This window comes from Bactrocera dorsalis, chromosome 3 (genome assembly GCF_023373825.1).
Source record: "Bactrocera dorsalis isolate Fly_Bdor chromosome 3, ASM2337382v1, whole genome shotgun sequence".
Lineage (NCBI taxonomy): Eukaryota > Metazoa > Arthropoda > Insecta > Diptera > Tephritidae > Bactrocera > Bactrocera dorsalis.
In genome coordinates, this window is record NC_064305.1 from 91828327 (window position 1) to 91841442 (window position 13116).

A 13116-nucleotide genomic window follows, 5' to 3' on the forward strand; every position below is an offset into this window, starting at 1 on the left:
TGACCTTCCGAACGCGGGACAGTCAAGAGGGAAATTTTGAGTTATTTCCAACTAATTTTCTTCCATACAACTTACGCTAATGGCGTCTGGTGAGATTCCTAGCTTCACAGAATAGATGCTAATAGGGCAATGGCTTGGTAAAACCCCCACAACTAGGGAGAGGCAAGCTCTACTGAGGGCAAATAGATCACTAGAACACTAGATCTCTTGTGATGGGTCTTCCGCGAAGCCCAGCTGTCTGGTAGTAGAACACAAGAGGATACGGGAGCACCGGCCCGCTGTCATTCTACCGATAGCGATACGAAGTTGCCTTTCCTTGCTAGTTCATCTGCTTTATAATTTCCTGCAATTCCGCTGAGGTCTGCTTTGAAATATCTCAAACTTGCTGTTCTTCAAAGCGGCATTGGAGTTGGACAAATATCAGTTTCAGCCTCACTGCGTTTCCATAATGAAAAAAGTCATTAATAACAACAACAGTAAATATAGTAATCACAGTCACTTACCATTTAAGAAATTAAAATCCCAACCAATACCAAAAACTAAAGCAGAATGTCGTTAAGCCCTCACGAGGCATGTTTTACTCGGTGCGTATGAATATATCAATAACACACAAATGTTCAGCATGTCAAAGTGAAAAGCGCAAAAAGTGGCTCGTAAAGTTGTCGGACGAAGGCTCAGAATTGTGGCAAACTGCAAGAAAAGGGTTTAAAGAAAACTTCTATATCCTAGGGGCGCCGCTGGTAAAGCAAACTAGACCAAGAGAAGTGGGACGAAGTGAGGAACATGCAGAATTGCAAAGAAAATCCATTTCGCACGCAGTTCGCACGAGCATAAGCCGAGCCACGAAATGCGGGGATTGTGCACGAAGACAAAAAAAAAAGCAGAAAAAATGCTCGCGCGACAACTCAACAAGTTCCGTTTATGAAAAATGAAACCTACATAAATGGACAGCAACAACACAAAAGCCCTTCTTATGCTCAAGTAACAACAACAAGTGGCTTAAAGTACACAATCGTCTAGAACGCAGAGACGAAGTGCAATTGTGTGTGTGGTGAGCGCGAGCATGAAGTGAGCAGATTGCGTGAGGACCCGCAAACGACAGGAACTGCACGAATTAATTTTAGGGTTTAATATATGTTTTAAATTGTATTTAGTTGGTCGCGCGTAAGTTTGTGTGTGTGTGTGATGCTTTGTTGTGTCGCTGGAGGTTACTTGCTTTGAGTGCTTGCATTGCCTCGCACATTATGTTTATTTTCGCAAGTATCGGCATAAGTGCCCCATTGTGGAGCATGCAACACGTAGAACAGAACAGAACGCGAAAGTGTTACATGCGTACACGCCCTGTAGGAAACCCAACCCACCACAACATCGTGATATATTGGAAATAATATATGAGCATCAGTTTCTGCATCCTTTTTTTCTGCCCATCGCTTTCTCATGTGATTATGCAATCCCGAAAGATCTAATTTTTCTAAACAGTTTGAATACCAACTTGTTTCTCAAAAATCTGAAGCTCATACAGGCATTAGCAATATGCAAAGCTTCTCACTTTCCCAGACGGTTAAAGTAAGGTCTGCCTCTTTGAGGTTTTCCTGAACATCGGTCTACATTTAAATTCGCAATAGCTTCTCACCAACCTAGAAGACATGTCTGTCATATAAGAGAAGATCGTATTGAACATCGCCCAGTAGACCTACTTCTTTCCGACGAGGTCTTCTTCCACGAAACTCGACGAAGCTGCAGCAAGCTTTGCTTATAGTTACTTTACTTGCGATGCCCTTGTTTTTGTTTTGTATTTCTTATTTGTTACTCGCTATTTTATTTGTCACACAGCTTGTATACTTTTGCCATAGATTTCACCTAGCTTCCCCTGCAACAGCACGCGTTGCAACTCCGGCAAGGAGGACACAAAGCGGCGACCTGAGTGTGTAAGCGAAGCCTTTGTGTTAATAAGAAACCAGGCATGAGTTGCAACTACAAATGTGTGTGGGTAAGCATGTGAGTGTGAGCGTGTGTGTTCACTGACACATTTCATTTCATTCTGCTGAAGCTGCGGAGTGCAATTTCGTTGCCACATTGAAGAACGCGCGCATTTTGAGGGCTTTCCAAAGGGCTTTGTTTGCACTTACTCAGTTCGTGGCACTCACCCACATCACTCCACCGCGACTAGGTGTTGCAAAAGCTCAAAGCTTAAGAACACTGAAAGAAGCATAATAAAAGCGCTACACCAACAGCAAGAATCCACCGCTTCTTTTGCACGGGGTGTGTGAGCGTGTGCGCCACAGATGCAACATGTGTGGGTATGTGTGCGTGTCGTTTGTTGAAAAGGATCATTGAGGTCGCATATTTTTCATCATTAATCACAACAAGCTAGTCGTGGCAAGCACAACAATAAAAACAACAACACACAAACGACAAGCGCAGCGTCGAATGAACACCGAGATAGGCAGGCTAGTCAGGATGTGGATATATGGTGGATATAAAGATATAGATATAGATATAGATATAGATATAGATATAGATATAGATATAGATATAGATATAGATATAGATATAGATATAGATATAGATATAGATATAGATATAGATATAGATATAGATATAGATATAGATATAGATATAGATATAGATATAGATATAGATATAGATATAGATATAGATATAGATATAGATATAGATATAGATATAGATATAGATATAGATATAGATATAGATATAGATATAGATATAGATATAGATATAGATATAGATATAGATATAGATATAGATATAGATATAGATATAGATAAAGATAAAGATAAAGATAAAGATAAAGATAAAGATAAAGATAAAGATGGAGATGAGGATAAAGATAAAGATAAAGGTGAAGGTGAAGATAAGGTAAAGATAAAGATAAAGATAAAGATAAAGATAAAGATAAAGATAAAGATAAAGATAAAGATAAAGATGAATGATGAATGATGACACCGAAACTTGTATCAGTGAAGAAAGGAAGCTAATCTGCCTTTACTTATACTTTGCGCCCTTTCACGGTTGCTCCTATACTCGTAAAGAACATCGCAATTTATTCGCAACATTCTGCAACATTTGTCACCAATCAGCCAATCAATTTGCACACTCGCATTTTCCTAAGTGAAAATGTATGCACCTCTCAGCAATGGCGACAACTTATTGCTGCCATCAACACAATTTTTCTTTCCAACTGCAACACACATACACACAAACATTTGCAGCCAATTCATGACCATACGTTTGTTTGGTTGAATGTTTGATTTTCTCAATGAAAGCAAGCAAAGCGATTGTCGATAAACTTTCAGCACACACTGTAACTAGTGTAGCAAGTGACGTGATCTCAAGTGAGACGCGTTGAGTGAAAAATGTTGCCAATCGGATTTGCCAAAAAGATGCACGTATTTCACGTATTTCTTGTAAATTTTGAATTCATACCAATTGCAAAGAAACACACACACACACATATATACAAGTATGTTTCTGAAAATTTCACCAATTAAAACTGCCCACACCAACAGTCTCGCATCGAAGTGAGTGAATAAAATAAGAAAAAAAAAAACAAAAAAAAACGCATTTAAATTAAATTGAAATTGGAAGCGAATGTGGAACACAGCACTGTAGGCCCAGCAGGCAACAAAGAAAAACGGACGGCGATTACTTGCCTTATGGTAAAAAGGTTGCTGCCACTTTGCGGCGCTGCACTGCTGATGATTTGTTCGCTTGTCGAAGAAAACGTGAAAAATTAGAACAGAAAAACTCGCAAACATTTCTCACGCTCGATTGCCGCAGGCTACTTGAATTTCCTCGGCAGCACGTTGCCGCTGCACCACTCTTTTCGACCACCACATCTTTCGCCAGCCAGCCAAGGCGCGTAGTCACGGGCCCCTCTTGAGTTATGTGAAAACGTGACATTTTCCTTGCTACTGGACAAAATTGATGCCGCGGTGCAGCCTCTGCTGTCGTCACTAACTTACAATACTTACAATATTGCCCGGCTGTGGGCTGCAGGCAGGCGCAACGACTGCTGTTGTCTGCTGCTCTTGTCTACTTAGGCTCGCTTACCGTTGGCAATCGCGTTCTATTTCGCTGTTTTCAATGTTATTATTGTTATTGCTATTGTAGTACTTACTTCGTGCTTGTTTGGCGATTGTGCGGTTTTGTTGTTGCTCACTGTGTAGTTGTTGTTTGTACATTATTGTCATCGTGTGGCACAATTTTCTTCCTGCCACAGCACTCAAGTAAATTAAATCACTTGAGCGCGGCGTTGTTGTTGTTGGTGTTGGTGTCGCTGCGAGTTACTAGTTACATATCGGTTCACCTCATTCGCCGGCTCATTTCGATTAAATCAAAATGACTTAATTAATTTCTGCCAATGCAGACGTTAGTCTTTCTCGCCGCAGAAGGAAAAAGCAACAACATGCACCGTCTATATTTGTGCAGTTTACATATTTCTCTGGGCATGTAATGGCTGCCAGTTCTCATGGTCGTTTTGCCCGGTGACGTGAAAGAAAGTTCCATGTGGCAGAGAGCGAATTCCCACTGAATTTGGAGCGACTCGCTTTTCATTCGATGAAGTTCAATCGTTCGTGGCTTTTGCTGCTCAGATAGACACAGACACTTTTACAAACATATGTATATATGTATGTATATACTTGTAGTAATGTATTTTGCATGTGCGCTGCTTATAGACGGACACATGTGAATAAAGTTGTTCGAAATTGAGCTTTAGCCTTTGACTTACTTGCAAATGTAAAAAGTGCTCTTCGAAAAGTAAATATCGCTTTTATTGGCCCAGTGAGTTGCATTTACTGAGGCATCATATGCATCATTATGAAATTAGTATTGAATCCTAGTAATACCGTGGTCATTCTGCCATCCAAAATCAAGCATAGAATATAATTTGGAATTAGCAAAATCAACAACATAAACTCAGGAAAATTTTACACTACGACGAAATATCTCCTGTCATCAAACAAACAGTCGTCGCCCTGCTCTATGGTGCAGGGTCATGGACGAAGACAACATCTAATGAGTCGACGTTCCGAGTTTTCGAAAGAAAGGTTCCGCGAAAAATTTATGGACCTTTACGCATTCTGAGCTATACAAGATATACGACGACTTTGACAACGTATGAAGAGACAGCGGCTACGCTGGCCAGGTCATGTCGTACGTATGGATGAAAACAATCCAGCTCTGAAAGTATTCGCCTCAATACCTGCCGGGGAAAGCAGAGGAAGAGGAAGACCTTCACTTCGCTGGAAAAATCTGGTGGAGCAGGCTGGCTTCGCTTGGAATCTCCGATTGGCGCCATATTGCGAAAAGAAGAAACGACTGGCGCGCTGTTGTTAACTTGGCTATAATCGCGTAAGCGAAGATAGAGTTAAGCGACTGAAACTAATGGATCTTAAGAACACAAGTCAAAATCTTTCAAAACCCACATTAGTGGGCCAGATGCAAATGTCGCGAAGGTATCGAGGTATCTTGGCAGAGGCAACGAGGTTCCATATTTCGCAACCGTATAGAAGTGTAGACTTAACATTGGAGCTGATAATTTTTATTTTGGTACGCCGGGTAATGATTGTAGAGCCCCATACTGCATTGAAGGCGCCTAAAGCTTGCTTGGGGATGTCTTCCTTTGATCCTGCGTTTGCAGATACAATACGGTGTTCCATACCATCGACTTGGAATTCTGAGTACAGGTGGTGTTAGTACGCATTTCCTTGGGTTTTCCCAACTTACGCTGTAGTTTCTTGAACCATAACTAGTATTTTAGCCATGTCAGCAAAGATCCATCCATTTAAACCCCAAGTATCCTAAATATGTTATAATTTTTGGTGGAATGCAGTAGGTGGCAAACAAAATATTCTGCTTGAGCACCGTCCCATCTGACAACACACCGCCTATGATTCAGATTAGACTTATCCCTTTGGAAGTTTGAACAAAAGCTTAAATTGAAAAAAGAGACTGTTAAAAATGGCAGTATTGCCGTATTTATTCAAATTTTAATAACAACATTTTCAAAACTATAAGAACTCCAACAGGCTCGCCTTAAGGCTAATGGCGCTTTCATGGTCACGAGAGGAAATTCTTCATACGCACCCTCCTCTTCGCACAGCTAATTTATGTGGCTCCATTAAAAGTGCTGCAATATAGTATCAAAGTTGCACAGATGCAGCATGCAACATGCAACATGCAACTCTATCTTGCTACACATGTATTTAATTTGTGTTGTGTAGAACATCCACAACATTAATGGCTGTTTGTAGGCATGAAAAGAGCTGCGTCTTCTGCGACCCCATATCTAGCCACTACAGCAGGGACCCACCGAGAATTGCGACACGACAGCTAGTTGCTAATTCTGAATACCTGTAATGACGTACAAGGTGTTATTTATGGCCTAATAAAGCACAAGCATGTGAAAAGTCGAAGAAGAACAACATTGTTTGTCAAAGACATGGACAACGACAAATACGCCAGGGAGCAGTGGTCACTGATGGACGCAAAGTGAAGACAATATCTAGTCTGCAGTTAGGTTGTGTTTAAGTTAGAAGTTCTGTTTTATTGTGAATTCTGTATATTCAACTGAAGGTGTGACTGTTTCTGCTGAAATTCTTTTGTCGGTCAGACTGGGTTCAACATTTGCTTCGCTTTGTCGAATAAAGCCTAGGAGGCTCACCTCCAATGGAGAGCAAATGGTGGGGCAATCATTCCATTTCTTTGTTCTAACGTAATAAGTGAGAAAGTTTTCTAACAAAGACCTTAAAAACCAGTGCCATACATCCATGAGAAAGTCATTTGCTCATACACTTTCCTAAGATATTTAAAACAGTTTGACTCAATTATTTAATTTAAGAAAGGTCTATATTCTCTCAGATACTAGACGTAACTAAATCTTCCGTTTTTTACTTACTGCTTGTTCCAAGTCAGGGGCTTGAAACCAGGCTTAGCCTTCAGAATTGCAGAACAAAAGCGAAATCGAGAAGAAATCGAAATGGAAATGAGTTGGCAGAGACATAAGATTATTTGCATATTTATGAGCAAACATAAAAGATATTGAATAAGATGAGGAATTAAAAGCCGCAGCTCGGCCGAGCAAATGCCGTCGATGCAGGTACGCCCGAAGCTGCGGTCAGCAATCTACCACAATGCAAAGGATGCCACCTCTGCCGGCTACACGACTTCCTGACTGGCATGCTCTGCCAGCTGCCGCTGCAGGCACACGCAACCACAGCCTATACACCTCTTCATGTGTGTGTGTGTGAACATGCGAGTTCGTCTATTTAACGCTTTACGCACTTGGCACGGCTTCAGAGCCCTGTTCTTGCGAGCCTTAAGTGTTGCACGTAAGCGGTGTGTTGCAGCAACAGCACATGTGTCGTCATGTTGCGTTTTTATTGCGGTGGCAATGAATAACAAATATATCGGACACGCCCTGCCTGTGTCTTGAATTGTGTCATGTGTTGCAGCGTCTTGTTGCAGGCTTCGTAGCCCAACACTGCTCACGCTCCTCGCCCGTCTCTTCTTGCCACTGCCAAGCGTTTTTATGTTGCGACAAATTAAAAATACGTAAATGTATGAGCTGTAAATGGTATCACAGCGCTGGCAGTCGCTCCAGCTCGCAAGCAATCAAACAAGGAGTAGTTGTAATTGCAGCTGAAAGCGTGGAGATTAATGTGGATATGTGTGTGTGCGAACGCGAAGCGTGTATTTCCGCCACCAATATGCAAATGGCTTGCCTGTTGAATATTCTCCATTGATTTCAATTCGCTTTTTAGTTGCTTGCAACATTCACACAGCGATGCTTGGTATGTTTGGGATGATATTTATGAACGCAGTCAAATATATATGTATATATGTTTATATTTCTTACATATGTATAGTATATTGTTACGCCAGATGCGTTGTTGTTCATCTGTTTGTGCTCGTAGCTGCATTTTATTGCATAATTTTCTACATTTTTATGAGCGCATAACAAGGAGACCCATAAAATATGTCTGTTGCCCACGGGCTGTTGTGATGCAAGCCTTGTGCTCCGCCTGAATAGTTTCAGCATAATTTTCATTCGATTGTTGTACTTTACTCAACGGCTGGCCAGCCATCATTGAAGAATTACTAATTGCTTGGGAAAGCATAAATTTAAACTATAAAGGATCCATGCATGGAAAGGGGCCTTCATCCCTAATATTTTATTGGGCTCGTTATAAGAAAGATTCACACAAAATAATATCTGTAGAAAGGTTAGAGTTAAAGGAACTTATCTTATATTCTGCATTCAAACTTTCTATAGCCCCTCCAAGGAGGGATAGCAAAAAAGCTCTCAAACTTTCCTAGATCAGCGGCTATACAAAACTAAACATTGTTGGGTCCCACTATGGTTTTTGTTTTTAGAAACGAAGGTACTATAACTCCTCATATGATAAATAATGAACATAATCACTTTCAAGAAATCGAAACGTCGAACTTTGTCCTCAAAAACCTTTAACTAAAAGTAACCTCATTCATCCAAGCTCTGTGGGGGAAAAAATAATGTTTTCTGAGAAATGTATACCTTCTACACATATACAGGGTTTGTTCGGTAAGTAATAGCACTGAGTCTATTGACTATTCTCCGGAATAGCCTTGAGAGCCGAGGTGCATGCTGCTTGGATCCCCTCTCTCGTCTCTAAATGCTTGCCTTTCATCTTCTTTTCAGGCAAGGAAACAAAAAAAAGTCCGGGGCCCTATCTGGGCTGTAGGGTGGCTGTGGAAGCGTTGTTACGCTGGCCTTGGTTAGGTGGCTGTTCACAAGAAAGGCAGTGTGAGCCGCGACGTTGTCGTGGTGCAATTTCCAATCGGCTGCGATGTCTTGTCGCATCCGACTAACTCTTTTTGATACATTTAACATATGTTTCTTTCTTTCGCTTATTCGGCATTTGAACTAATGATTCCTATTTTTTTTACAGATATCAGCCTTAACTTATCCTGGCGTGTGGTATATAACGTGCTCGTTGAACCGATTACTTACGCACCACTATACCTAGAATTTAGCGGCAGAGTGTATCGCGACGAAGCCGAATGCAGTATCTCACTTACGCACTGCAAACATCCTCACGTTTCCTCACAACGTCCGCACCCACAACCAACACAAACACCGCCTTCAACAACAATAACAATAACTACACTAACCCGCCCACAAGCATTGCGATCAGGGCACAGTCCAACAACAACATAGACTTACATTTTCCCAACCAAAATCCCAACAACAACAGCAATAATCGCCAACAGCCGAGAAACACCACGACGAACAACATCGTAGGCACCTCGCGTCGCAGCAGCAGTAATTCAGCAGCGATAGCAGCCGCAACAACAAAAGTAACATTTGCGCAGAGCGAAGTAATCCACAACTACCAAACCACATCCACAACAACAACACTACCACCAATTCATAGCACTTGCCACGAGTGCAGCTGCAGCGACGCAACAACATTCGGAACAACCAGCGCAGCAGAAGCAGCAGCTGCAGCCGCGCCGCCAGCCGCAACAGTAGCGCCATCAGCGACAACGGTGCCGCAGCGCGAATGAAATTTACTCACGATTAATGTTAGCATTGCGCGCAACAAACTGCTTTCATTCTTCAATCGCGACATGGCCGCAACGGATGGCCAAATAATACTGGCCGCCTCCCGCTTCGGTGACACCGAACCGCCGGTGTACCTGCGCGAGTTCTCCAAACAGCGATTGCCTGCGGTCGCAAAAATCGTCAAGGGACAACATCAGAACCTTGGTGTGCCCACACTGTCGGCGCCCTCGCTTCAGAGCACGGCACTTTTTCTGAGCGCCGGCAAAAGGTATCAGATACTCGCACAGCCGATCAAAATCAAAGAGGGACGCAAGACGACAAATGTCGGTGCAAAGGTGCTCATACCGGAGACCTATCCGGGTTACTTTGAGCTACTCAGCGAAGATGGCCGTTCAACGCGTTGCATCGATTCGGTGCTCGAGCTTTCGAAGCGACGCAATTTACGCGTTCTCGTGCGTGAGACGTTCCGTTGCACGCAAATGAATCGCACGATTCACGCGGGCGAACTGCTGACGACGATGAACGACAATGGCAAGTACTTGCAATGCAAAAATATCAAAGACGAGATCATCAATTTGCCACTCGATACCAAAGCGAAATTCTCACCGATCGCCAAGGAGGATAGCATTAGCGGGGTGCATACGGTGAAGAATCTACTACTCAAACGGATGCCAGTCATTGTGAGGTAAGTCTTCTAGGAGTTTGAAACTAAAGATTTCTGAGAAATCGAGGAACTTACTTTTGTAAACCTTAAATCATATAATCCTTTAGCGTTGCATCACAAACTCGAGTTCATTGAGGTTTGGTGTTCATTGAATAGTATTCTTAAACTTTAGGTTTACTTTTCTTTACCGGTCTTTAAATATATGTGACGGCGTTCCTCCTATTCAAAGCAAATCATTTTAGACTCTAAACCCCCCAACGAAACTTGGGAGTTTTTCATAAACATAGTCCATAAACTCCATCCAGTGGTGTAACGCAAATGTACTGTTATTGTAATATTCATTTATTTTCAGACTTGTCCATGGTAGTGCTCCCAAAGGTCTGAAGCAACCCTTCGTACCAGAGTTGCGTCTGCTCGGCTGTGTCGAAATCGATCGTATATTTGCGCTGCCCATGCAGAAGGATCACGATTTGGTGCCAGTACCGCTGAATGTAAAGATTAAGTTGCAACGCGCACGCAACATGGAGCAGTTGGAGCACTTCATAGAATATACCAGATTCCTCGAGAAGGCGCAGCGTCTGTTGTCGGATGCACGAGATCGCCTGCAAATCGTTGATCTTAAGTTGTCGGAGAAGGAGAAGAAAGACTCCAAGTTCAGTAGTCGCAACAAATTACCCGTGGTCATGTTGCCATCCGCAGCAGTCGCCGGTGGCCTTATGGAGAACGGCTATGTGCTGCGCAAGAGCGCCAGCTGTGATGCATACGGCAAGGGTATCGGTGGGGCAGCGGGCGTACTCACAAGCGCCGAAATCGCCGAGGAGTACAACGAAATCGATCACATTTACGATTATGTTCGCGGCCTGACGCCACTCTCCAAAGGCTTATCGCGTTTTGAGCCGATCTGCGAGACGCCGACTATCAAGTCGCATCACACCGACAGTAGCGGCAATTACTGCAGCCTCATACGTGTGGGCGCGCAGGCGAGCAGCAACAATAACAACAATAACAATAGCAACAGCTTAAATGCTAGCAGCGGTAGCAACACAAATCACAGCGGTGGCGGTGGCGGTGGGGGTGTCGGTAGCGGCAATAATGTTAACAACAATAACAACAACTACAGTAGTTTAGAGTCAGTCAAGCAGACGACGAACACCAACACGAATAGCAGTCACAATAGCAGCAATCACAGCCACAATAACAATCACAACAACACTGGCGGCAGTGGCGGTAGTGTTGGTGGCAACCATCACCATCACCACCATCATCAGAGCCACAGCCACAATCATCATCACAACCACCCACACCCACATGCACACCCGCACGCGCACCCACATGCCCATCAGTCAGGCAGTGGAGCCATGGTTAACCACTACCACCACAACCATGTTCAAGAGGACATCAAGCCAGTGCCACCGCCCATTGAGACTATACCGGGCAAGAAGTTGCCTGAAAAGCGGCAACGTCCCACATTACCAAAGCTTTATCTGAAGAACACGAACAGTGCGGGCACCACAGCAACTGCGGCCGCGGCGGCCACTCATCATAATCAACATCATCACTCGGCGCAGACGCAACACGCTCACACTGGCAACTCGGCAGCAGCAGTGGTGAATGCCACAGCGGCAGCGGTGGCAGCGCATCATGTCCATCACTACCACAGCAAAGTGCTGACACCTAGCAACAGCAATAACAACAGTGGTTCCCATGCCGCAAATGGACCACTTAGTGCCGGTATTATGGGGGCCAGTAAGGAATGCATTCTGGAGCCACAGTCACCACTCTTTCATATCAGGTAAAAAGGCGGGGCCGAACGTACATTAAATTAATTAATTTTTATAGGGAACAAAATGTTTCTCGCTCCATGTTTTTTCATAAATATTCTTTAAGGCTCCTTCGGCGCATTAATCCAAACCCGAAAAACGTTTATTCTAATCCACAGGTACAAGAGCCTCAGCAGCTTGCAGTTGACGCCCGAAAACACCTCCATTGCCGCCACACCGATCTCAAGTAACCCCAAAGGTAATCAGTCAACCGCAATACCACCGGATGTGGTACTCAAATGCAACAGCATCCTCAACCACCAGTCGCATCACGCGCCGCATCTACCACCACCGCCGCCGCCACCGCTCAGCAAAAGCGCTAGCACAGCCGGCGGCTTGGCAGCTGTAGCCGGCCTCGGCATGGGTATGGGTGTGGGCGTCATACACCATAATCCACGCGAAGGTACACTCGACTCGTCGCGCAGCGGCGGACGTACCTCTGGCGATTCCAACAAGTTGCCCGAAAAGAAGACGCGTCGCCTGTCGCGTCCTCGTAGTCTATCGAATTTAGTCTGGGATCTGCGGCCATCCAAAGAGAAGTCAAAAAAGAAATTATATATACATCACTTCGATCACCGCCAACAGGCGACACTGTATTTGTAGTCAGGTGGCGGGAGGGTTGCAGCAGCGCGCTACTGGAAAATGGCGGTACAAGTGGTCGAAGAAAATGCCATATATAGACTTTAAATAAGATCTTTCGTAGAAATATGGGGCATAGCTATTTTGAATACTTTAAGTTTGCGGTGTAATGAAGACAGTACCAATGAAAGATGAATGATGTTGCCATCACTTTAGAAACCGACACAGCTATTTGAACGGAATTTTAATGCATTATCTTAAGGTGAGTGGAGTTCACGCGATTAATTATTGAACTTAGTATTAGAAGATAGCCAAGCCTTTGGTAAATAGTACCGCAACCGACAATCTGAAAGAGTTTTGCAGGAATCATTTTCTTCATTTACAGCAGCTTTTCATCTTTTACTCCCTTTCCTTTCCCTTCATTTATTTTCTTTCTGCGTTAGATAGTCGCCAAGTACCGGCCAATTAATTCTAAGTCTGCC

At 43.5% G+C, this 13116-nt stretch overlaps 1 protein-coding gene across 7 annotated transcripts in view; it reads left to right on the forward strand.

The window, feature by feature from the left end:
* Positions 1-13116, forward strand: part of LOC105230547 (uncharacterized) — a 168650-nt gene that overhangs the window by 153848 nt on the left and 1686 nt on the right. For all 7 annotated transcript variants that reach the window (XM_029552110.2, XM_049452189.1, XM_049452191.1 and 4 more), the window contains 3 exons: positions 8955-10256; positions 10588-12027; positions 12175-12896. In XM_029552110.2, the coding sequence (XP_029407970.2) occupies positions 9637-10256; positions 10588-12027; positions 12175-12658 (2544 nt within the window). In that variant the 5' untranslated portion in view covers positions 8955-9636 and the 3' untranslated portion in view covers positions 12659-12896. The remainder of the gene's footprint in view (positions 1-8954; positions 10257-10587; positions 12028-12174; positions 12897-13116) is intronic.